Source organism: Balaenoptera borealis (genome assembly GCF_965194805.1).
Source record: "Balaenoptera borealis genome assembly, chromosome: 6".
Lineage (NCBI taxonomy): Eukaryota > Metazoa > Chordata > Mammalia > Artiodactyla > Balaenopteridae > Balaenoptera > Balaenoptera borealis.
In genome coordinates, this window is record NC_138863.1 from 28,003,729 (window position 1) to 28,026,244 (window position 22,516).

The 22,516-nt window shown below is 41.0% G+C and overlaps 1 protein-coding gene and 1 pseudogene across 2 annotated transcripts in view; both read left to right on the forward strand.

The window, feature by feature from the left end:
* Nucleotides 1-3,068, forward strand: part of LOC309630928 (gamma-crystallin A-like) — a 9,256-nt pseudogene extending 6,188 nt beyond the window's left edge. The window contains exons 3-4 of the transcript in view: nt 171-187; nt 304-3,068. The product of the transcript in view is annotated as a gamma-crystallin A-like (transcript). The remainder of the gene's footprint in view (nt 1-170; nt 188-303) is intronic.
* Nucleotides 3,069-13,123: 10,055 nt separating this feature from the next.
* Nucleotides 13,124-15,980, forward strand: LOC309630749 (gamma-crystallin B). The gene is made up of 2 exons (XM_082396404.1): nt 13,124-13,333; nt 14,803-15,980. Exons 1-2 carry the CDS (start codon nt 13,211-13,213, stop codon nt 15,076-15,078), a joined length of 399 nt encoding a protein of 132 aa, XP_082252530.1. The 5' UTR covers nt 13,124-13,210; the 3' UTR covers nt 15,079-15,980.
* The last annotated feature ends 6,536 nt before the right edge of the window (nt 15,981-22,516 follow it).

Genomic DNA, 22,516 nt, shown 5'->3' on the forward strand with positions numbered 1-22,516 from the left:
AAAACCAAGCTTGATAGGATTCAGTGATACACAGTCATAATGGTAAAGGGAGTTAAAATCCTCTCTGCAGACTCAACTAAATACGGTTGTGACAGTTGGTTTTTTTTTTTTTTACAAAGGAATCCCTTTTATTGACTTTATTTCAATTTCAATTCTTGTTTCTTCCACAGGATAGACCACTGGTCAGGTCAGATTTATTTTAAATACTCTCCCTAATTTGTTAGACCAACCATGTAAGGAAATGATACATATATGACAGGATAGTTTGAAAACCATGCTTCATGAAGCTGCAGGCTGATTGAGTCACTTTTACTGACATCAAGGATGCCCACAACTTATTTTTCATCTTTGGTTTATTGTCACGACAGACTAGCTCTCACAGGATAAAGCTGTATGAGAGACATGGCTACGGAGGCCTGGTGTCCAAGCTCATGGGGGACTGCTCCTGCATGCAGGACCGCTTCCAGCTCAATGAGCTCCACTGCCTCCACATGCTGGAGGGCTGGTGGGTCCTCTACGAGATGCCCAACTACCAGGGGTGGCAGTACTTGCTGAGGCCGGGGGACTACAGGAGCTACCACGACCGGGGAGGCCTGGATGTCAAAGTCGGCTCTCTGAGATGTGTCATCGATTTGTACTAGGCTGTGTTTTTCTTATTATAACCCACATAGAGTTGCACTAAATATACAGATTGTGTTCCTGGCACTAAGTGATTCTTGTTCATCTTAAATGATAACTGAATTTTAATAAATGGTGACCCTTGGCAACTTATCTGACCCTGAAGGTCAAGTGTCTTGAATGTCTACTTACTTCCTGCTGGTCAGGCAGCAGTAATTATGAAGTCCCCACTCATGTCATGGGAAGGAGGGAGAAACACTGTCTGCCTCTATGACCCACGATCTGAGGGAGAGAGGAAAGAAACATAATGAAAAACTATGAAACCCATATACAGGAGAAAATATAGAACCAGTTGTGGCTGGGATACCAAAGACAAAGGATTGCTGGAGAGGTTAGGGCAGCTGAAGTTTCAGGTAAGATTAGTCAAGAAAAGCTGAGTGAAAAGAGAAGTTTTAAGCGGAATTCCCAAAGTAGAGAAGGTCAAGTACGCATGATGAGGTCATCTGGGAGGAGAAGTGTTAAATTAAGAATTAAAGGACCTGGGCCTCGCCGCAACCAGAGAAAGCCCGCGCACAGCAACAAAGACCCAACTCAGCCAAAAATTAATTAATTAATTAATTAATTAATTAATTAAAATAAAAAGAGTTAAAGGGCCTGAGTTGTTATCCTGCCTCTTCTACTTACTAATAAAATGCCCCTCAGTCTCAGGTAAACTAGGATGGTTGGTTACTCCACTTCCTAGCTTATCTCTTCGAGCAAGTCATTTCTTATTCTCTCTGTGCCTAAGTTGTCTTATTGAAAACTACAGGTGATAATAAATTCCTGTCTCGCTAATTTCCAGGGTAATTATGATGAACAGCTGGGGAAAGATTGTTAACACAATTTGTTATCTTTAAATGTTTGTACAAATATAAATGTAAGAAATTAATGTATTATCAGGGTTTCCTCAAATTCAGCAGTACAGTATACTCATCTTTATTTTGGACTCCAATATGAACTTTTATCAAGATTCAATTATGGAAGACTCAACTATGCAGAGTGAAGTAGGAATATTTGTTTTCCTGCATACCTCTGGCATTTCTTTCCACTAGAGTAGAGCTGCTCTCCCAGAATGCTAATTCTTTTCACAAATTTACATAAGCAAAAATAGTGCTCTGTCCCAGTTAACTTCTTCATAGAAATTGAGAAGCTAATTTTAAAATTCATATGGAATTGCAAGGGACCCAGAATAGCCGAAACATTCTTGAGAAAAGAACAGAGTAGGAGTACTCACACTTCTCAATTTCAAAACTTACCAGAAAGCAACAGTAATCAAGACAGCAGGGTACTGGCACAGGGTAGACATAGAGATGAATGGAGTAGACTTGAGAGTCTAGAAATAAACCCATATGTCTATGCTCAACTGATTTTTGACAAGGGTGCTAAGACCATTCAATGGGGAAAGAATAGCTTTTCAACAAATGGTGTTGGGACTACTGGATATCCAAATGCAAAAGAATAAAGTTAGGCCCCCATTTCATACCACATATAAAAATTAACTCAAAATAATCAAAGAACTCAAGCTATAAAACTCTTAGAAGAAAACAGAGACATACATCTTTGTGATCTTTTATTAGGCAATGATATCTTAAATATGACCAAAAGCACAAGCAATAACAATAAAAATAATAAATTGAACTTCATCAAAATTAAAACCTTTTATGAATCAAAGGATATTATCAAAAAAGTGAAAAGACAGCCCACTGAATGGGAGAAAATATTTACAAACTTTTTATCTGGTAAGAGTCTAGTATCCAGAATATATAAAGACTCTTAAAACAACAACAGAAAGATAAACAACACAAATAAAAAATGGGCAAATGATTTGAATATACATCTTTATGAAGAAGATATACAAATAGCCAAGAAGCTACTGAAAAGATGCTCAGCATTATTAGTCATTAGGGAAATTCAAATCAAACCACAGTGGGGTAGCACTTAATACCCACTAGGATGGTTATAATAATTTTAGGAAAAAAAAAAAACAGAAAATAACAAATGTTAGTAAGGATGTGGAGAGATTGGAAGTCTCATAAATAGCTGGTGGGAATGGAAAATGTTGCAGCCACTGTGGAAAACGGTTTGGTATTTCCTCAAATAGTTAAATAGAGTTATATGACTCAGCAATTCCACTCTGATGTTTATACTCCAAAGAATTGAAAATGAGTGTTCAAACAAAAACATATACATGGGGACTTCCCTGGTGGTGCAATGGTTAAAAATCTGCCTGCCAATGCAGGGGACATGGGTTCAAGCCCTGATCCAGGAAGATCCCACATGCTGTGGAGCAACTAAGCCCGTGTGCCACAACTAGTGAGCCTGCACTCTAGAGCCCACGAGCCACAACTACTGAGCCCGTGTGCCACAACTACTGAAGCCCACGTGCCTCGAGCTCATGCTCTGCAACAAGAGAAGCCACCACAATGAGAAGCGTGCACACTGCAACGAAGAGTAACCCCCGCTCTCCGCAGATAGAGAAAGCCCACGCCCAGCAATGAAAACCCAAAGCAGCCAATAAATAAATAAATAAATAAATTTATTTTTTTAAAAAGTATACATGAATGTTCATAGCAGCACTATTCACGATAGCCAGAAGGTGAGAACAACCCAAATGTCTATCAGTGGATGATTGGATAAATGAAATGTGATATATCCAAACAATGGAATATTATTTGGCCATAAAAAGGAATGATGTACTGATACATGCTACAACATGGATGAACCTTGAAAACATTATGCTAAGTGAAAGAAGCCAGTCACATAAGACCACCTATTATAGGATTCATTTATATGAAATAACCAGAATAGGCAAATTTAGAGACAGTAAGTGGATTCATGGGTTGCTTAGGTGTGGGGGATGGGTGGATAAAGCAACAAAAACTAAAGGGTACAGGACTTCTCACTGTGGGATGGGCATGCTCTAAAATTGACTGTGGTGATGGTTGCACATAACTGTGAATATACTAAAACCATTGAATTATACACTTTAAATGGGTAAACTATATGGTATGTGAATTATATCTCAACAAAGCTGTTTAAAAGTAATAACGCCCGACACAGAACCTTAAGTAATAAATAACCTTTTAGAATAAGATTCCTTCTTGCTGAAGGAACATATGGTATAAATTATAAATATGAAGATACACATATTATTAAACTGCTGTGGCTCTTACCAATACCAAATATACAGAAAGATTTGTTGTTTTGCCACTAGCTTAGTTAAACCATAGTGTGTTGTCCTTTGTTGGGTGACTAATGAAATATGAGCTCTGCTTTTTTTAAAAAAAAAAGGAAAACCCAGGTCAGATGTCTCACTGAAAATAATTTTAACCTGAGGTTTTGTTTTGTTTTGCTTTAATCTAGTGAACTTAAGGGTTTAGAAAACGGCATTTTATCTAAGAAAGCTCAGTGTGCCACAAGTTTTCTTCTCTATAAAATAAGGGGTGTGGACAAGAGGAGCTCCATGTTTCCTTCCAGCTCTGATTCTTTAAGACTGTATTAGGTTTCAAGGTGGAGCATCTCAATGGTTACCAATGTAGGCCTTGAGGTCCATGGACATGGTTTCTGGTTTGACCACCTAATGGCTGTGTGACCTTGAGCAAGTTACTTATGCTCCCTAAGCCTCAGTTTTCCCACTTGCATGTTCTTATGAGGAATAAATGAGATGCCTCCTGTAAAGAAGCTCAATAAATAGTAGTCATCACTCCATCAGTTTTACCTTGTTATGCTATATACATGGACTTCAAAAAAAGGCGGGGGGGGGCAAAGTAAATTAGCTATTTTCTAAAAAAAAATCTCTAATTCAAGGAAATGTGAACATCCTCAACGTCCTTTTAATAGTCACCCATTACTGCTGTCTTAGAAGGCTACACACAAATCAGTGACTCAGGGATTAAGGAGCCCTTTGCAGTCAGTTAATGCTGAGATCCTAGAGCCAGGCTGAAGAAATCAGCCTGGCAGCAATCAGTCAATTGAAGAATCCACTAGAATTTACCAGAATTCCTGTTAAAGCCAAATATTCTCAAGGTTGGTAGGGAGAACAGGCTATTTTGATGCTAGACCCTTTACAAATTAAAAAAAAAAAGAATGACATTGAACCTACTATGAGAAGTGTATAATTAGGGAAAATATAAGCTATGCACATCTAGAAACATAACCTCTAAAACAAGTCATTGTTATGCAGAAACAATTAGTTTAGGACTTCAAGGCTGACACACCTGAGTTCAATTCACAGTGCCTCTACTTACTAGCTGTGTGTACCTTTTTGAATTTGTTTCTCATAGTGATCAGTATGTAATTAGACTTGGTCAACTGGGGACCCCGGCCTGGAATGGGTGTTCAGAGAGCCTCCTCTGGCCTCCTCCAGATACAGTCTTCCCCACAGGACGGGAATGTGTGGAACAACAACGACATGCCCACACGTCTTCTAGACCACAGTCCTTATACCTGGAGCTCCAGAATTTCCTCCATTTACACCCTTGCTTCCAAAATCTAAGAGAGAGTCTTCACGCACTCACCCAAGGACACTGGTACTCAAAGGGCAGCTGTTTGGGGGGCATGGTCGGGATGGGGGGGTGGAGCATGTGGATGGAGCTTGGACATGTGAGGGAGTGAGAAGGAAGGAGGGCGGTCCATGGGGTGGTGGAGGGGGCCTCTATTTATGCTCTTGCCCTGGATCTCTCAAATATTTGGGGAAGTCCTGATAATAATTGTGCTGTGTTAGCTACATGATGCACTCTATATAAGATTCCTGGTACAATGTCTAGAACACACTAAACACTCTTCATACAGTAGGCTGTCATTATTAACTATTATTATTTCCATCATCATGAGCCAAGTGAGTGCTGTAAAGTTTGCTGCAGGTTCAATCCTACCTACTTAAGTGAGAGCAGATGTGGCTTCCTTCAGCAGGGTCATGTCAATGATGTGCTGATGAACTCAAGAGGTTTCATCTGGGAGACACATAAGTGGTTACCAGAGAAAGAAGTCTGCAAACGCTTCAGGAAAACCCAGCTGACAAACTAAAACATTTGTATGGGGGAAGGGAGGCAGGGAGGGTAATGAACTATTTCCACAGAGCCTTCTAATAGGCCTCAGGTAACTTTAATGGCTCTTTTTTTCTAAAGATTTATTTATTTATTATTTATTTTTATTTATTTTTGGCTGTGTTGGGTCTTAGTTGAGGCACGAGGGCTCTTCGTTGCAGCACGCGAGCTTCTCTCTAGTTGTGTTTTTTTCTCTCTCTAGTTGTGGCACACAGGCTCCAGGGCACGTGGGCTCTGTAGCTGTGGCACACAAGCTCTCTAGTTGAGGCACACGAGCTCAGTAGTTGTGGCACGTGGCCTTTGTTGCCCCGTGGCATGTGGGATCTTAGTTCCCTGACCAAGGATCAAACCCACGTCCTCTGCATTGTAAGGCAGATTCTTTACCACTGGACCACAAGGGAAGTCCCCTAATGGCTCTTAAATGAACTATTTTGTTTTTGGAAGAAACCAGGGTTATATTAGATCCATTCAAATATTTTGACATGCAAGTCTATGTATTTTGATATATGAGTTTGTTTAACCATGAGTTCCTAAAGAACTTTAAATGGTTTTTTAATTTTTTTTAAATTTTTTAAAATTTAAATAAGACCTGTCTTTTTTAAAACAAGTTTTGCAGTTCTTTTTAAAGGAAAAACAAAAAACTTGTATATAACTTTAAACTTGGAATCAAATATTTGTGCTAAAAGGCTCATTGGCTCAGTCCCTTAATCTCCCACATATTTTAGACTGGGGTGTTGGCTGATACTACAAAGAGACAGAACAAAGCATGTCTTGCAGCATCCAGGACCCAATGTCTTATTCCATTGACCCATCCATCTTCTAAGATGCAAGGAAGTGGCTGGGAATCTCATTATTTTTCTTCGCAAAAATGTTGCTCATCACCTTTTCTTTCATTTTTGTTCTCTTTCTCAGGCCATCTCTCCTGTCTCTCTCCTTTAGCAGTTAAAGGTAAGTTCTGAGACCTTCACGGGAGAGCTCTGGTGGTGCTCTAACACCTCCCCTCCCCTCAGGAAGGCCTCCCTGCTGCCATCCTACACCAGCCTGCCCAATTTCTGGGCCATTTTTACCTCCCTTCAAGTTTTCCCAGGTCACCAAGGACCAGACAGGAGTGGAGGCTATCAGAACCAGGGGACGTGGTAGAGGACTGAGTGGGAGAGAATGATGGCTGTGTCTCTGAACATCCACACAGGTGACCTCATGTGGGCGAGTTATTGTTTTCCAAAATAAAATCAGAATCATGTGCAATAAAATGGGCATCACTTGCTTAACCGTTTTTCTTGTTTCCAGGACTCTATCCATATAATTAATTAGTAAATAATCATGGGGGATAGATAAGTGTGACATGGCCCTTACCCTTAAGCTTATTACCTTGTTGAAGACACTAAACCAGGCTGGGAAAACTGGACAGCTACATATAAAAGAATGAAATTAGAACACTCCCTAACACCATACACAAAAATAAACTCAAAATGGATTAAAGACCTAAATGTAAGGCCAGACACTAACAAACTCTTAGAGGAAAACATAGGCAGAACACTCTATGACATAAATCACAGCAAGATCCTTTTTGACCCACCTCCTAGAGAAATGGAAATAAAAACAAAAATAAACAAATGGGACCTAATGAAACTTAAAAGCTTTTGCACAGCAAAGGAAACCATAAACAAGATGAAAAGACAACCCTCAGAATGGGAGAAAATATTTGCAAATGAAGCAACTGACAAAGGATTAATCTCCAAAATATACAAGCAGCTCATGCAGCTCAATATCAAAAAAACAAACAACCCAATCCAGAAATGGGCAGAAGACCTAAATAGACATTTCTCCAAAGAAGATATACAGATTGCCAACAAACACATGAAAGGATGCTCAACATCACTAATCATTAGAGAAATGAAAATCAAAACTACGAGGTATCACCTCACACCGGTCAGAATGGCCATTATCAAAAAATCTACAAACAATAAATGCCGAAGAGGGTGTAGAGAAAAGGGAACCCTCTTGCACTCTTGGTGAGAATGTAAATTGATACAGCCACTATGGAGAACAGTATGGGGGTTCCTTAAAAAACTAAACATAGAACTACCATACAACCCAGCAATCCCACTACTGGGCATATACCCTGAGGAAACCATAATTCCAAAAGAGTCATGTACCACAGTGTTCACTGCAGCACTATTTATAATAGCCAGGACATAGAAGCAACCTAAGTGTCCATCGACAGATGAATGGATAAAGAAGATGTGGCACATATATACGATGGAATATTACTCAGCCATAAAAAGAAACGAAATTGAGCTATTTGTAGTGAGGTGGATGGACCTAGAGTCTGTCATAAAGAGTGAAGTAAGTCAGAAAGAGAAAAACAAATACGTATGCTAACACATATATATGGAATCTGAAAAAAAAAAAAAAGGTTCTGAAGAACCTAGGAGCAGGACAGGAATAAAGACACAGATGTAGAGAATGACTTGATGACATGGGGAGGGGGAAGGGTAAACTGGGACAAAGTGAGAGAGTGGCACTGACATATACACACTACCAAATATAAAATAGATAGCTAGTGGGAAGCAGCCGCATAGCACAGGGAGATCAGCTCAGTGCTTTGTGACCACCTAGAGGGGTGAGATAGGGAGGGTGGGAGGGAGACACAAGAGGAAGGGGATATGGGGATATATGTATATGTATAGCTGATTCACTTTGTAATAGAGTAGAAACTCACAGAACATTGTAAAGCAATTATACTCCAATAAAGATGTTAAAAAAAAAAGACATTAAACCAAGAAAAGGAGACATTATATGATAAAGGCAATGCTTAAGTGCTAAGCTGGGTATTAATGAAGTGGATGTAAACGTTCAGAGAAGGGAGAGACAAGTAAAAGCTGGTTGTAAGAGGAGCCATCCTGAGAAGAGGAACCTAGACTGCCTTGAAGATTGGATGGAATTTGATAAGCCTCTAAGAAGGGAAGGTGTTCCAGTATTAGGAACAGCTTCCTTCCATAGGCCCAGATCATCAGACATCTTGAATTTAGAGGCAAGATGGGGGAAAAAATCTCCCTTCTGCACTGCCAAGATTTAAAACACATTTCAGTATGAATTGTGTCTACTCGTACTATTTCTCTACTTAACCAAAAAAGGGTTCAATAAAATAATGTGACGACACTTCTTGTGACTTGTTCATTATATATCAACTTTCCTTTCTATACTGCTTCAAAGACCTCCAAAGCACTTTAAGAGAAAGGATACAGTTATAATGTAATGAAAACTAAAAGTAAACACATAAAAAAACCTCACTGGTGACACGGAAATGAGAAAGGGGGGAAAATTCTACTGTTAGCCAAATCAGGCCTAAATCACCTGCTAGATCTGAAATGCGCACACATACACACACACCAGCCCATACACCCCTAAGCCTCTGTTACAGATGATGACGCCCCTGGCCTCTGCATCTTCAGTCCACCAACCACAGTGAAGTGGGTTTACAACAGGGGCTGGTCAATGAACTCACGACAACGTGTTCTTGAGAGGATTTCCCTTACTGTTGGCATGTTGCATTGCAGATCCCCTCCTATGAGGGCAGCAGCGACCACGCCTACCTGCAGCCGTGCTTCAACAGCAGCAATTTACTGCATGCAGGTGGACAGCAAGGGCTGGCCGCTCTGGGCTGGTTCATCCACCACCAGCACTAGGAGGACTTCAACCACTCCATCTGCTCTGACTGCACGATCGTCACATACGTCAGTCCTCCTCTTAGCATCTGGCTCCAGATCACACATAAATGACAGTCATCATTTGATTGTGAAATCAAAATTATCAAAGGATCTTTGCTAAATTTGATCAAAGCATTCCAGTATATGAAATTACCAATTGATCATACTTAGTCTCCATACCATAAGCAAAAACGAAGGCTATGACATCAAAGCCCAGAAACACATTTATTTTTGATTAATGTAGCAAGGAATGCTATTATCGACTTCAGCATTTTTTTTTTTAATTGCAAGCACTGATTATTAACTTCTTTTTTTGGTTTGGGTTTTTTCCCAGTTTCTTTGAAATGTAATTGACATACAGCACTGTATGAGCTTAAGGTGTAAAACATAATGATTCGACTTGCATACCTCATGAAATGACTACCACAATAGGGTTAGTGAACATTCATCATTTCATATAGACACAACATTAAAGAAACAGAAAAACAAAATTTTTCCTTGGGATGAGAACTCTTAGGATTTACTCACTTAATAAATTTCATATATAACTTACAGCAGTGTTAATTATCTTTATCATGTTGTACTTATTTATTCGTACATCCCTAGTACTTTTTTATTTTATAACTGGAAGTTCGTACATTTTGACCACCACTACCTACCCCCACCTCCCACCTCTGGCAACCATAAATCGAATCTCTTTTTCTATGAGTTTGTTGGTTTGTTTTTGAAGTATAATTGACCTATAGCACTATGTTAGCTCCTGTGCACAATATAGTGATTCAGTATTTCTATACATTTCAAAATGATCACCATGATAAACCTAGTTGTCATCTGTCACCATACAAAGATATTACCTACTTGTTTACTATATTCTTCACACTGTACATTTCATACCTAGGACTCCTTTATTTTGTGACTGAAAATTTGTACTTCTTAATCTCCCTCAACTATTTCTCTGGCCTTGGAATTTTATTTGTTGGGAGTTTTTAAAATTATTGATTCGATTTCATTACTGGTAATTGGTCTGTTCATATTTTCTATTTCTTCCTGATTCAGCCTTGGGCATCTTTAGCATTTATTAAAATATGAATGATATAATGTTTTTAACCACTGGTATTACTTTGCAATTTACCATGTGCTTTCAAGTCCATTATCTCCTTTGATTTTCATTGTCATTCCTATTTTACAAATGGGGAAACTGGGGCTTGGGGAAGGTAAGTGGCTTTCCAAAGATTACACAAGCAGTAACTGCAGGAGTATGGATGGATGGATGCTGCCGTTGTTCCCTGAATGTGTTCACCAGAAATAGTACCTATTCAAGAATTTCATGGTGCTTGTAAGTACTGTGAAAGAAAAAAAAGAGAGAGAGAGCTTTAGAAGAAGCAGTGTGAATGCAAGGCATGGGCTAGGCAGGTGGTTGGTCACAGGTAGGGTCGTTTGCAAGCACTTGCTCCTCCACTAAGCAATGATGCAGGCCCCGAATGCACCACTCACCCCCTGCCTGACCCAGTCCAGATCCCTGACGCTCTAACATCAGAAGCTGACTATACACGTAAAAGGGCTTGTGTGTAGGCCTCTGACTCAATCTTTCCCATGACTTTGGAGTCAGCAGGTAAAGCTGTCTCTCTCACCAACCTCTTGAGCCAATACAGTCAGTCCTCTGTATCCACGAGTTCTGCATCAACGGATTCAACCAACCACAGATCTAAAATATTCGAAAAAAAATTCCAGAAATTTTCAAAAAGCAAAACTTGAATTTGCCGCACACTGGCAACTATTTACATATCATTTACACTGTATTCACAACTACTTACACAGCATTTGCATTGTAGTAGGTATCATAAGTAGTCTAGAGATGATTTAAAGTATATGGGAGGATTGTGTAGGTTATATGCAAATACTACTCCATTTTGTATAAGGGACTTGAGCATCTGCAGATTTTGGTATCCGTGGGAGTTCTGGAGCCAACCCACGGATACCGAGGGACGGCCTGCTTTATTTCTAGTATTTTATTTGATCCCTAAAACGTCTTAATATAATTGTTTGCCTCAGGGCTCTGTTAGTGCTGCCACCAGTTTTGCAAGAGGTCAGGATGAATTCTACCATGTCACATGACATAGGCTATGAAATAGACTGGAGCCAGCCTGTAAACACCTATATACTCTTTATCGTCCCATGGAGGGTCATGCCAGGGCCTGGGTATCTGCTGGATACTGTGTTGGTTCTATTCCAATAGGGGGACTCCTCCTCACTGTGGGTTCCCCTTTTTATAGGAAGAGCCTCAGGTAGTAAACCTATTACATGTTAACATAAATAACATATTTTATGAATAATGACCATATTTTCCAAAGCAAAAACAATGAAAAGACTGGAATTGCTTTACATTTTACCAAATCCCTTTAATGTCATATAGGCTCTGGAAAAACTCCACTGTACACTTGTGAAGGAATAAGAGTGAAAAGGGCAAATAACATCTTGGTATTGTTATGAAAACTGTTCTGACCATATGAACCCCTTGAAAGTGTCTTGGGGACCTTAGAGGTCCCCATATCACACTGTGAAATCCATACTATCAAGATACTCTGTTGTCTGGCCTGGTATCAAGATTCTCTGTTGTCTGGTACTGTCTAGCATCTCAAAAGTCTGAGGAAGTAGAGGGTGTGGTACCTTGAGGGTTTCTACATCACTCCTTACACTAACTCAAATCACCCTTATCAAGTGAGCAAGAGTTTATCATGGTGAAGAGGAAAGATAGATCTTAGGACATTTGAAGGAGCCCAGGGACCCCAAAGAGCGAGCAATCTCTGGGTAGCCACCAGCAGAAGGAAGGATGTGGGCTCCAAGGGAGATGTGAGACAGGAAGGCCACAGCAATCTGCTTTCTTTCAGGTCAAAGCCAAGGACTGAGGGCCTACTATGTGCCCAGCCCCTGCTCTAGGGCTCAGGGGCAGAAAGGAAAAAGAGAGAATTCCTGGCCTCAGGGAGCCCACAAATTTCTAGTCAAGTATCAATTTCACTCAAGATAGGCCCCCAAACAACAACATCAATGATCACAGAATCTTGAATTTGAACTACGCTTTATGCTTTTCAAAGCATTTTCACAGATTACTTGATTCCCTCTTCCTTAAGATTTCTTATTATTTAAATTCTGGTTTTCAAGAAGTATTTTTGTTTTGTTTTGTTTTTAAACACCACTCCCTGAGCAGAACACGTGGTTTAGTTTAATTACCTTTAAGGAGTCAATTAAGCAGACCAGGCTATAAAATAAAAGCATGGGGATAGAATTTCGCTCATCCTTCTAAACGCTAAAGACTTTTCATTTTGGTGGCAACAGCAGCTTTTGTGAATTAGAACAACCCGAACCTACCAGAAAGAATAAGAGTAAACATTCAGCTAACCACAGTGACCAGGGGGAGGGAGAGGAGAGAGCTTGCAAATCCCCTTACTCACCGAAATGGGCTCCTTTTGTGTGATTTCCTGCGGAGGCAGCAGTCAGGGCTGCTATTTATACAGCGGCCCTCCCCCTAGTCCCACACTGCATCCAGCGAACACCTCCTGCTCCCTCTCTCCAGAATGGGAAAGGTAAGTGCTGGGTACCTGATGCTCAACCTTTGCCGCGTCGCCGCATCTTCAGAGGGGATGCAAATCGCTTCATGCTTCCACATTTCCCATTTTGCAGATCACCTTCTACGAGGACCGGGGCTTCCAGGGCCGCTGCTACGAGTGCAGCAGCGACTGCCCCAACCTGCAGCCCTACTTCAGCCGCTGCAACTCCATCCGGGTGGACAGCGGCTGCTGGATGCTCTACGAGCGCCCCAACTACCAGGGCCACCAGTACTTCCTGCGGCGCGGCGACTACCCCGACTACCAGCAGTGGATGGGCCTCAACGACTCCATCCGCTCCTGCCGCCTCATCCCCCCAGTGAGTGTGGCTCTGTCTTTGCCTTCCTCTCTTTGGAAATCAAAGCCATTAAAAACTGTTATCCTTCGACCAAATCGTTCCACCTGGAGAGCAGAAAGGGGGAGTGACCCCAATGCATGCAGCCAGTTCTAGAAGGGTGTCCCAGATAGCAAGCCGTTCTTCATGAACTCTGTGGTGGTTTTCTTAAAATCACATATTCCCAGTGTTTCATGTTTTAAACGGAATCAAAAATGAAAAGACTCATTAACAAAAAGCAGAACATAGAAGAGACTGATGTTATCATCTGTTCGAGACAGAATTTCTTTTTTTTGTATTGAAGTATAGTTGATTTACAATGTTCTGTTAATGTCTGCTGTACAGCAAAGTGATTCAGTTATACATACATACATTCTTTTTTTTATATTCTTTTCCATTATGGTTTTTCACCAGATACTGAATATGGTTCTCTGGGCTATACAGTAGGACCTTGTTGTTTATCCATTCTATATATAATAGTTTGCCTCTGCTAACCCCAAACTACTCCCACTACAAGATACAATTTCTTTTTTTTTTTCAAGATATAATTTCTTAAAGTGGTCATTCCAAGCCATATCAACTCAGAAATCCAATAGATCACAACTTATAAATACAATCTGGTTCTGTTTAATTGATAAAAATACTTTTGCTTGCTTTGGCTTACTTTTCTATTTGATTATCCTCCTAGAGAAGACAGGCCCCCTGGCTTCTATTCTGATTTTGTAGGCAGTACCTATTAGCTCACCTAGAGGTAGAAATTAGAGGACAGGCCACATCCAAAAATAAACTTTGAGATTCAGTCTTTCCTAGAGAGTGATGGCAGAGTTCTTAGAAGAATGTGTAGAAGTGTGGGAGCATGAGATATAGTGTCATCCAAACAGAGCTGCAAGAAGACCATTCCTGCTGCTGAGGGAATGAGGAAGTGGAGGGTAGGAGGCCAGAAAGGAAGCTTAAGAGTCACATAGGTTGAAATTTGAACTGCAAATGAAATTATGAAAACAGAGGTAGGGAAGATGTGTCATCTTATTTTTTTTACGAGAGCTTAATAATCCATAGTATGCATGAAAACCAAAACATTAGTCTTACAGAAAATAGCTAAATGTTGATTCCTTTATAACAAGGGTAATATATCAAATGAGGTTTCACTTTCCAATGACGCTCACTTTTCTCCTTTGAGAGGGACGTTCTCTAATAACAAACACTAAAATGATCAGTTTTATTTTAGACAAACCTAAATTCCCAAGGACAGAGACTGGTGCATAGCAGTTGAAGAGCTGCTAAGTTCTGTTCCTAGCTTAGCCCATCCACCGTGAGATTCACGGCTGGGCGATGGGGACCAGGAAGGCTCCTTAACTCCGCAACATGGTTGTGGTGAAAGCAGACTTGGACTAAGGGAACTTTAATTTCTCTCTATTTGTGTTCACTTACTTTTTCTTTTCTGTCTGCCACCCTAGCACACCGGCACTTACAGAATGAGAATCTATGAGAGAGATGACTTCAGAGGACAAATGTCAGAGATCACAGACGATTGTCTCTCTCTTCAGGACCGCTTCCACCTCACTGAGATCCACTCCCTCAACGTGCTGGAGGGCTCCTGGGTCCTTTACGAGCTGCCCAACTACAGGGGAAGGCAGTACCTCCTGAGGCCGGGGGAGTACAGGAGATATCTTGACTGGGGGGCGATGAATGCCAAAGCTGGTTCTCTAAGACGGGTGACAGATTTTTACTGAAGTATTTTCATTCTCCACTTTTCTCCTTTAGAATCTAATAAAAGATTTAGCTTGTGTTTCTGGCACTAATAGAGTCCTGCCTTTCTTTTAATCTATTAGGACTTCAAAAGCAATAATGGCACTTGGCCAGACATGATAACATATGTTTTCAAGATGGGAAACAACCTCCTATAAGGGGAATTAAGTAGAGGATATTATTGCCAGCATTCTTTTAAAGGCTAGGCCATGTAGGCTCAAAGTTCAGTTCAACTGGGCTCAACCCATTTGTGGTTAATCTTACAAAGATATATTTACAGTTACAAAAATAAACAAGTACTTATTGAAACACCTCAAGTTATCCCTCCAGGTTATCCCCACCATCTTCCCTATATAGTCCAAGTCTTAATTGATAAGGAAAGCCATTCTCATCTAGACTCTTACTTTAGCTCCATAAACAAACAAATAAATGAACTGGTCCTCTTACCTACTGCACTCCTTATCCTTCTAACAGCCTCCATCCCTTTTCTCCCATTTCCAATACCTCATACCTCCATGAGATTTCCCAATAGAGTTCACTGTCTCTTTGCTATATGTGCTTTGTACAAAATTTTCAGGATTTTTACCAAAAACCATATGCACATAGGAAAACTCTGCCTCCTATCATTTTTTTTTTTTTTTTCTGGCCACGCTGCATGTGGGTCTTAGTTCCCCTAGCAGGGATCGAAACCACACCCCCTGCAGTGGAAGCATGGAGTCTGAACTCCTGGACTGTCAGGGAAGTCCCTGCCTCCCATCATTTTAATGGGAGTAAAGTACTATGACCATATATGAAAAATAAGGGACTTCCCTGGTGGTGCAGTGGTTAAGAATCCTCCTGCCAATGCAGGCGATATGGGTTCGATCCCTGGACTGGGAAGATCTCACATGCCAAGGAGCAACTAGCCCGTGCACCACAACTACTGAGCCTGAGTTCTAAAGCCCACATGCCACAAGTACTGAAGCTTTCACGCTCTAGGGCCTGCATGATGCAACTACTGAACCTGCGTGCTGCAACTACTGAAGCCCATGCACCTACAACCCGTGCTCCGCAACAAGAGAAGCCACCGCAATGAGAATCCTGGGCACCGCAATGAGAAGTAGCCCCTGCTGGCCACAACTAGGGAAAGCCCGCGTGCAGCAATGAAGACCCAATGCAGCCAAACTAATAATAATAATAATAATAATAATAATAATAATAATAGTAATAATAATAATAAAGAAAAATAATACTAAATCAAAAAAGGGCATTAAAATTTGCTGGAGAAGTTTGCTTGTTTGATTAGTTTTCTTTATTTTAAAAACATAGATTAAGGTCACTAATAAAAAATTACAACATAATAAATTAAAGAAATTAAAAATAGGGGAATGAAAAAATTGGGTCAGAAGAAAAGCAAGAGAGAGAGAGAGAGAGATGGAGCCAGGAGTGAAGTTTGAGCCCAAACTGGGGGCTATAAACGCACTTTGGTGGCTGCAGTTAGAACCAGATTTGGATCCAGCAGCCAAGACGTAGAAGGAAACATGATCAGTTCCATGACTGACAGAGTCCATAAGACAAATAAATTAATTCTTCAAGACTAGACTAACCATTCCCAGTACTGAAACCTAAAAGAAAATTTTCTTGTGGGTCCTAGTAAAGAAGATACTGAGCAAACAACGTCCTCAATAACATCCTGCGATAATTAAATACAGTTCTTAGCACTGTTTCTTATAAAGTTCCCCAATGAAGCTGACAGCTTCAGGTCAAAATTCATCTGAAGTACCCCATCCTTTGAGATTCTAATAAATGGCTCAAAGCTCATCTCACAGCAGGTGGGAGACTTATGTACCCACTTCTTCCAACACACATATACCCAGTGTTTCTTGGAATTCTGGAGAGGAGACGAGTTGTTTATGCTTTTCCCAGTTACTCTCCACTCTGAACTCCTGCCTTGTCATTGAGTGGATCCACACTGACCCAAAGTGGAGACATAGTGCCTTTTCCTTGAACTCCTAAACCATTTCTCACATAAAGCATTAATGTGTGCAGCCAGCTTTGTTATAGAGGTTGTGAGGGGAGAGATGCAAGTTTAGATCACAATAGCACAACAGTATCAAGTTTAATATTGGATGACCCTGCTCTAGTCTGCAAGCTCCAACCTGCTGCTGGGTGGTCTGGCCTTTCCCTTCCTTGCTCCTCTCTTCTCTGTCCTTAGATGTACCCACATGGTTGTTCATTCTCTGTAGAGTCTCCTTCCATCTCACGCATTCAAGGGCTCCATATCCACCACCCAAGTGGCTTATTACCAGAGCAAGCATATAATTTGTTGCTTATCCTGAGTCATTTTTGAGAGTGAGTGTGTTCTATTAAGGATTACACTGGAGCAAGAGGCATGAACCAGGACCGTTCCAGGCAGGCTGAGGCACATGGTAAGGCTCTTTATAAAGGTTCCTTCCCTGGAAAATAGATTCTTGTATTATTTGATATTAATTGTTCCTAAATCTCAGTTCTTTAACCTTTAAACTCCCAAAACTAGTGTTGGCTTCCTGGAGACATTAACCAGGGTCCTCTGTTTGCCAATAATAATACAGCAAACACGAATGAGAAAGCCAAAAGCTTCTTGCAGTGCCAAGTTTTACATTATTTGCCTAGTAGGCTTAAAATCACACACATCAGACATGGAAATTATCCTGAAACACCTGAACTGAAGGCACATAAAATTAGAGACCTTGGATCTCATTGATCAAGTTTGCAAGTTGCTTCCCTTCCTGGGGCACAGGCAAAGAGAATGCTATCCACCCTCTAATCCCAACTTAAAGAAAAGGTCAACAGTGGGGAGTGGCCGGGGAAAGACATTATGCCCAAACTAACTCCTAATCTACCCTTCCTCCTTCTCTCTATCCTCTCTCTAAACACTGGGACCTTGAAGAGATGAGTGTCTGAGGTGAAAGCAGAGAAGGGATACCCTACAGGATCCCACTAACCTTCTCTCCACGAAGATGAACCAACAATTCGAGATAACCTTGGTATCAACCTACATACCCTACACACACTAGTATTTCCTATATATCCTAGTTTGTTATAAGTCCAGATTTTAAAGCTTTTTCTTCCCTTTTTTTCCTCTTTTCTCCCTTTGAATCCACAGTGTCTTCTGGACTAACCTTACAAAAGTTCCACCAAGCACAGAAACTGAAGTAGCAGCTATTCCATAAAAGTGTCAAGACCCCACTCTATTGAGCTATACCCTCAAAATGTTCTCCTCACTATGGGTTCCCTCTCCAGTTTTCCTTCCCCATTGTCAAGGGGTAGGTCCTGATGTAAGCAGGTGTCTTATTCCATCCCCTCTGGACTTTTGGAGTTCAAATTTTCTTCTTTGTGGGTTTGTTAAAGCGAAACTGACAGTCACAACCACCTGTTGCTTAAACAAGAAGGCGTATTGTTTTTGTTTCTTTTTTAAAAATTTTTTTAAATTTTTGTTTATTTATTTTGGGCTGTGTGGGGTCTTAGTTACAGCACGTGGGATGTTCGTTGCAGCATGCGGACTTCTTTGTTGCAACATGCGAACTCTTAGTTGCAACATGCATGTGGGATCTAGTTCCCCGACCAGGGATCGAGCTCTGGTCCCCGGCATTGGGAGCGTAGGGTCTTAGCCATTGGACCACTGGGGAAGTCCTGAGACGTATTGTTCTTGTCGATGAAAAATTAATCAGTCAATTTAAGAAAGAATTGGAAACTTTTATTCGAGCCAAATTTGAGGATTATAGCCTGGGAAGAGCATCTCAGGAAGCTCTGAGAACTGTTCCGCCTGTTAGAAGTCAAGACACAGTGTATATATAAGTTTTTTGAGACAGAGGGCTGTACATTAAATGACATATTATTGACAGTTTACATAATCCAGATTTAAGCGCCATCGTGGTGGGTCACGTGATCCTTTACAAGCTCTAGAAGGAATGTTGGACTTATCTGGTGGCACAGTGGTTAAGAATCCACCTGCCAATGCAGGGGACACAGGTTCAAGCCCTGGTCCGGGAAGATCCCACATGGCGCAGAGTAACTAAGCCCGTGTGCCACAACTACTGAGTGTGCGCGCTAGAGCCCTCGAGCCACAACTACTGAAGCTCGCGCGCCTAGAGCCCGTGCTCCACAACAAGAGAGGCTACAGCGATGAGAAGCCCGCACACCGTAACGAAGAGTAGCCCTCGCTCGCAGCAACTAGAGAACGCCTGCGCACAGCAAGGAAGACCCAACACAGCCAAAAATAAATAAATAAATATTTATTTATTTAAAAAAGAAAACCAAAAAGAAGGAATGTTATCTTTTAAGGAGTTGTCTTTTTGGTGCTAGGAGAACGTTGCTGTTTATGGTTGAGCAGGTATTCTTGATGATGGGGGAGGTTTGGTTGATGTATAATGCAGATACACAATGTGGCGGGGAAAGGGGAAGCCAAAGGGCAGAAAAGAATTTTTATGTTGAAATTTTTCTTGCCTTGCCATAAAATATGAATTTCATTTCACATTTTGAACATGAAAATCCATTTGTTCCAAGAGGAATGCCATAGGAGTTAAGCAGAGGTGGGTCAATGATTGCTTCCTGTCTTCATGTCAGTTACTGAATGGCCATCAAAGACAAGCCAAGAAAGAGAAGCAGAGGCTGGTGTTATGATCTCCGGGTCCTTACCCAGTCTCCTTGTTTGGGAGAGTTTGGTCTACATGGCCGCCAACCAAATGACCTCTTCTCATTTAACCAAGCATGTATATGATACAAATGCTACGTTAATTATCAATACTAGGAAGCAAGCATGTGGGTAGTAAGGTCAACAGTTGACTGGACCTCAGACACTAGCAAAACTCTGGAATTGGACACTGCTGTTGTAACAGTAATTTGGCGTCTCAGGAGACATAAAATTAGAATCACGAAGGAGCAGAGGGCTTAGGGGACAGCACAGTTCTGTTTCCTCTCTTTTGCTTACTCATCTCGCCTATTATAAATGCCCATTAAATAGATCAAGTGCAGGGTGCTTGTGTCATCCTACACATTGAAAGTTGCAAATGCTGAACTTTGATGTGAGTGTGTAGGCCTGTTGCGCTGAGCATTTGAAAGAGGTCCCGTGGACTATTACAACGATGAATTTCAGACGAGGGAATAACGCTCATATCCCCCAGACATTTATTGAGTAAACTTTATGGGCCAGTTCATTTTTCCAGTTAGTGAGAATACAAAAGTAAAGATGGGTGGCAGGGCGGTGGGGTGGGGATTAACATATACACATTACTATACATAAAATAGTAAACAACAAGGACCTCATATATAGCACAGGGGACTATACTCAATAACCCATAAGGGAAAATCATCTGAAAAAGAATAGATATAAATATATGTATAACTGAATCGCTACACCTGAAACTAACAGAACGCTGAATATCAGCTATACACACAGACACACACACACACAAAGAAAAGAAAGGAAAAGAAAAGAAAAGAAGAAGGAATAAATCAGAGTAGTGTTTTTCAAAGTTTGGTCCAAGAACAACCTGCTGCTGCCAGTTAAAATGCAGATTCCTAGAGTCTTTTCCAGATCTAATGATGCAAATCTCAGAAGAGGGTAGAGCCTGGCAATTAGCATTTTTAATAAGCACAGGTGATTCTTAATGCATCCTAGAATTTGAAAAACGCTAGATGATTTCTAAAGTTCCTTCCATATCTACATTTTTACCACAAAATGGCTTTGTGGTGGAGACATTTTTCAGGCATCTTTGAGAGAGACAAATGGGCTGAAGTCATCCTTAATAATGTCTCACTATTACTAATATCAAACGTTTATTCAGTGCTCATTTGTGCCAAGTATGTGCCAAACACATTAAACACATAATCCCATTTATTCAGGTCCATGTCCTTTAGCCAAAAGCCACCAGACACACCTGTTGTGAAACAAAGGGGTTTGCTACTGGTTACAGTGACGGAGAGAACATACACCATAGGGAAGCATGGACTGTCTCCGTAAGAGGGTTAGAAAGAACTATGATAGGATTTCTACATTGGTTGGGTGACTTGGGGAAGTGCCTAAAAAGGCAGAAGTTGGACTTCCCTGGTGGTCCAGTGGTTAGGACTCCGCACTTTCACTGCAGGCGGCACGGGTTCAATCCCTGGTTGGGGAACTAAGATCCCACATGCTGCTCGGCGCGGCCAAAAAAACATAAAATAAATAATACAATAAAAAGCAGGAGTTCACTTAATTGGGTGTTGTCAGACAGCAAGTGTAATTTTATGATTGGATATCTTAATAGATCTACTCATGGGGAAGGGAGCAAAGAACAAGGATTAAGCTGCAATTGATAAAGAAGTAGTAGTTAATCATTTTGGCTGAGAGAGGGCCTGTGTCTGGTATTTTGTGGGTGGCACATTCGCTTTGTTTTTGCCTATGCTTAGACAAAATTATGAAGTCCCTTATTTTGTCTCGTTTCATCATGGTCTCAGGGTAACCTTGCCTCAGTTGGTATTTCATGAGATTGTTTATGTCTAATAGGGAAATATGGCCTAGCTCTGAGGGCAAAGCCAGCTTCCAAATATTAGAGGCTGCCGGCCCTTTCTTTCTTTCTTTCTTTCCTTTCTTTCATTCTTTCTTTCTTTCTTTCTTTCTCTCTCTCTCTCATTCGACATAAGTATTATGAAATAACTCCTGCTCTGAGAGGTTGTGTGGCTTGCCAAGTTCATGTGGCTACAAAGTGGACATTCTTAGTCCATGAAGCTTTACTGCCTTCCCCTGGTAAAGGGAAAGCAGTCTATAAAGCAACATACTTCCCAGTCTTAAACCCAATGGTCATAAAAACCTTTCTTCTGGTTCTTATCACAAGTCGGCTACGAGGGGCTGGTTTCCAGTTATATGAAGCGTACTCACCAAAGAGGAAGTTAAAAGCTATGCCTTAAAGCATTGTCAAAACTAGCAAAAATCAGAATCCAGATTTGTGTCCTGTACTGGATTGACAAGTCCTGTGAAGAAAGCAGTTTTAAGATACAGTGGTCTCTGTGGTCCAGAAAAACCAGTGCTTGTGGCATTCTGCTTCACCCACAGCCTCTCTGGAATTCTGGGGCACTTACATAAAGACATGGATTTTTCTCCCAATATACACAGGGCATAAATGAATCATATGTATAGAGACATGAGTTTCAGGTCAAAAGTTCAGACTGATGTGCTGATAAATTTATAAAACACTAAGAATCCAAATAAAAGCAACTCTAGGGACTCATCCAGAACCCGAACAGGACAGCGTTAGAATATACCAGAGAATGAGGGCAGACTAGACAGGCATTTCCACTGAATGCAGCATGTAAAAGCGATCCATAAAATCCCCTTACTCACCCCCGGGGCCCCTTTTGTGTTGTTCTTGCCAACACAGCAGCCGTCCTGCTATATAGACCCGCTGCGCTGCCGGGGCCCCATCACAC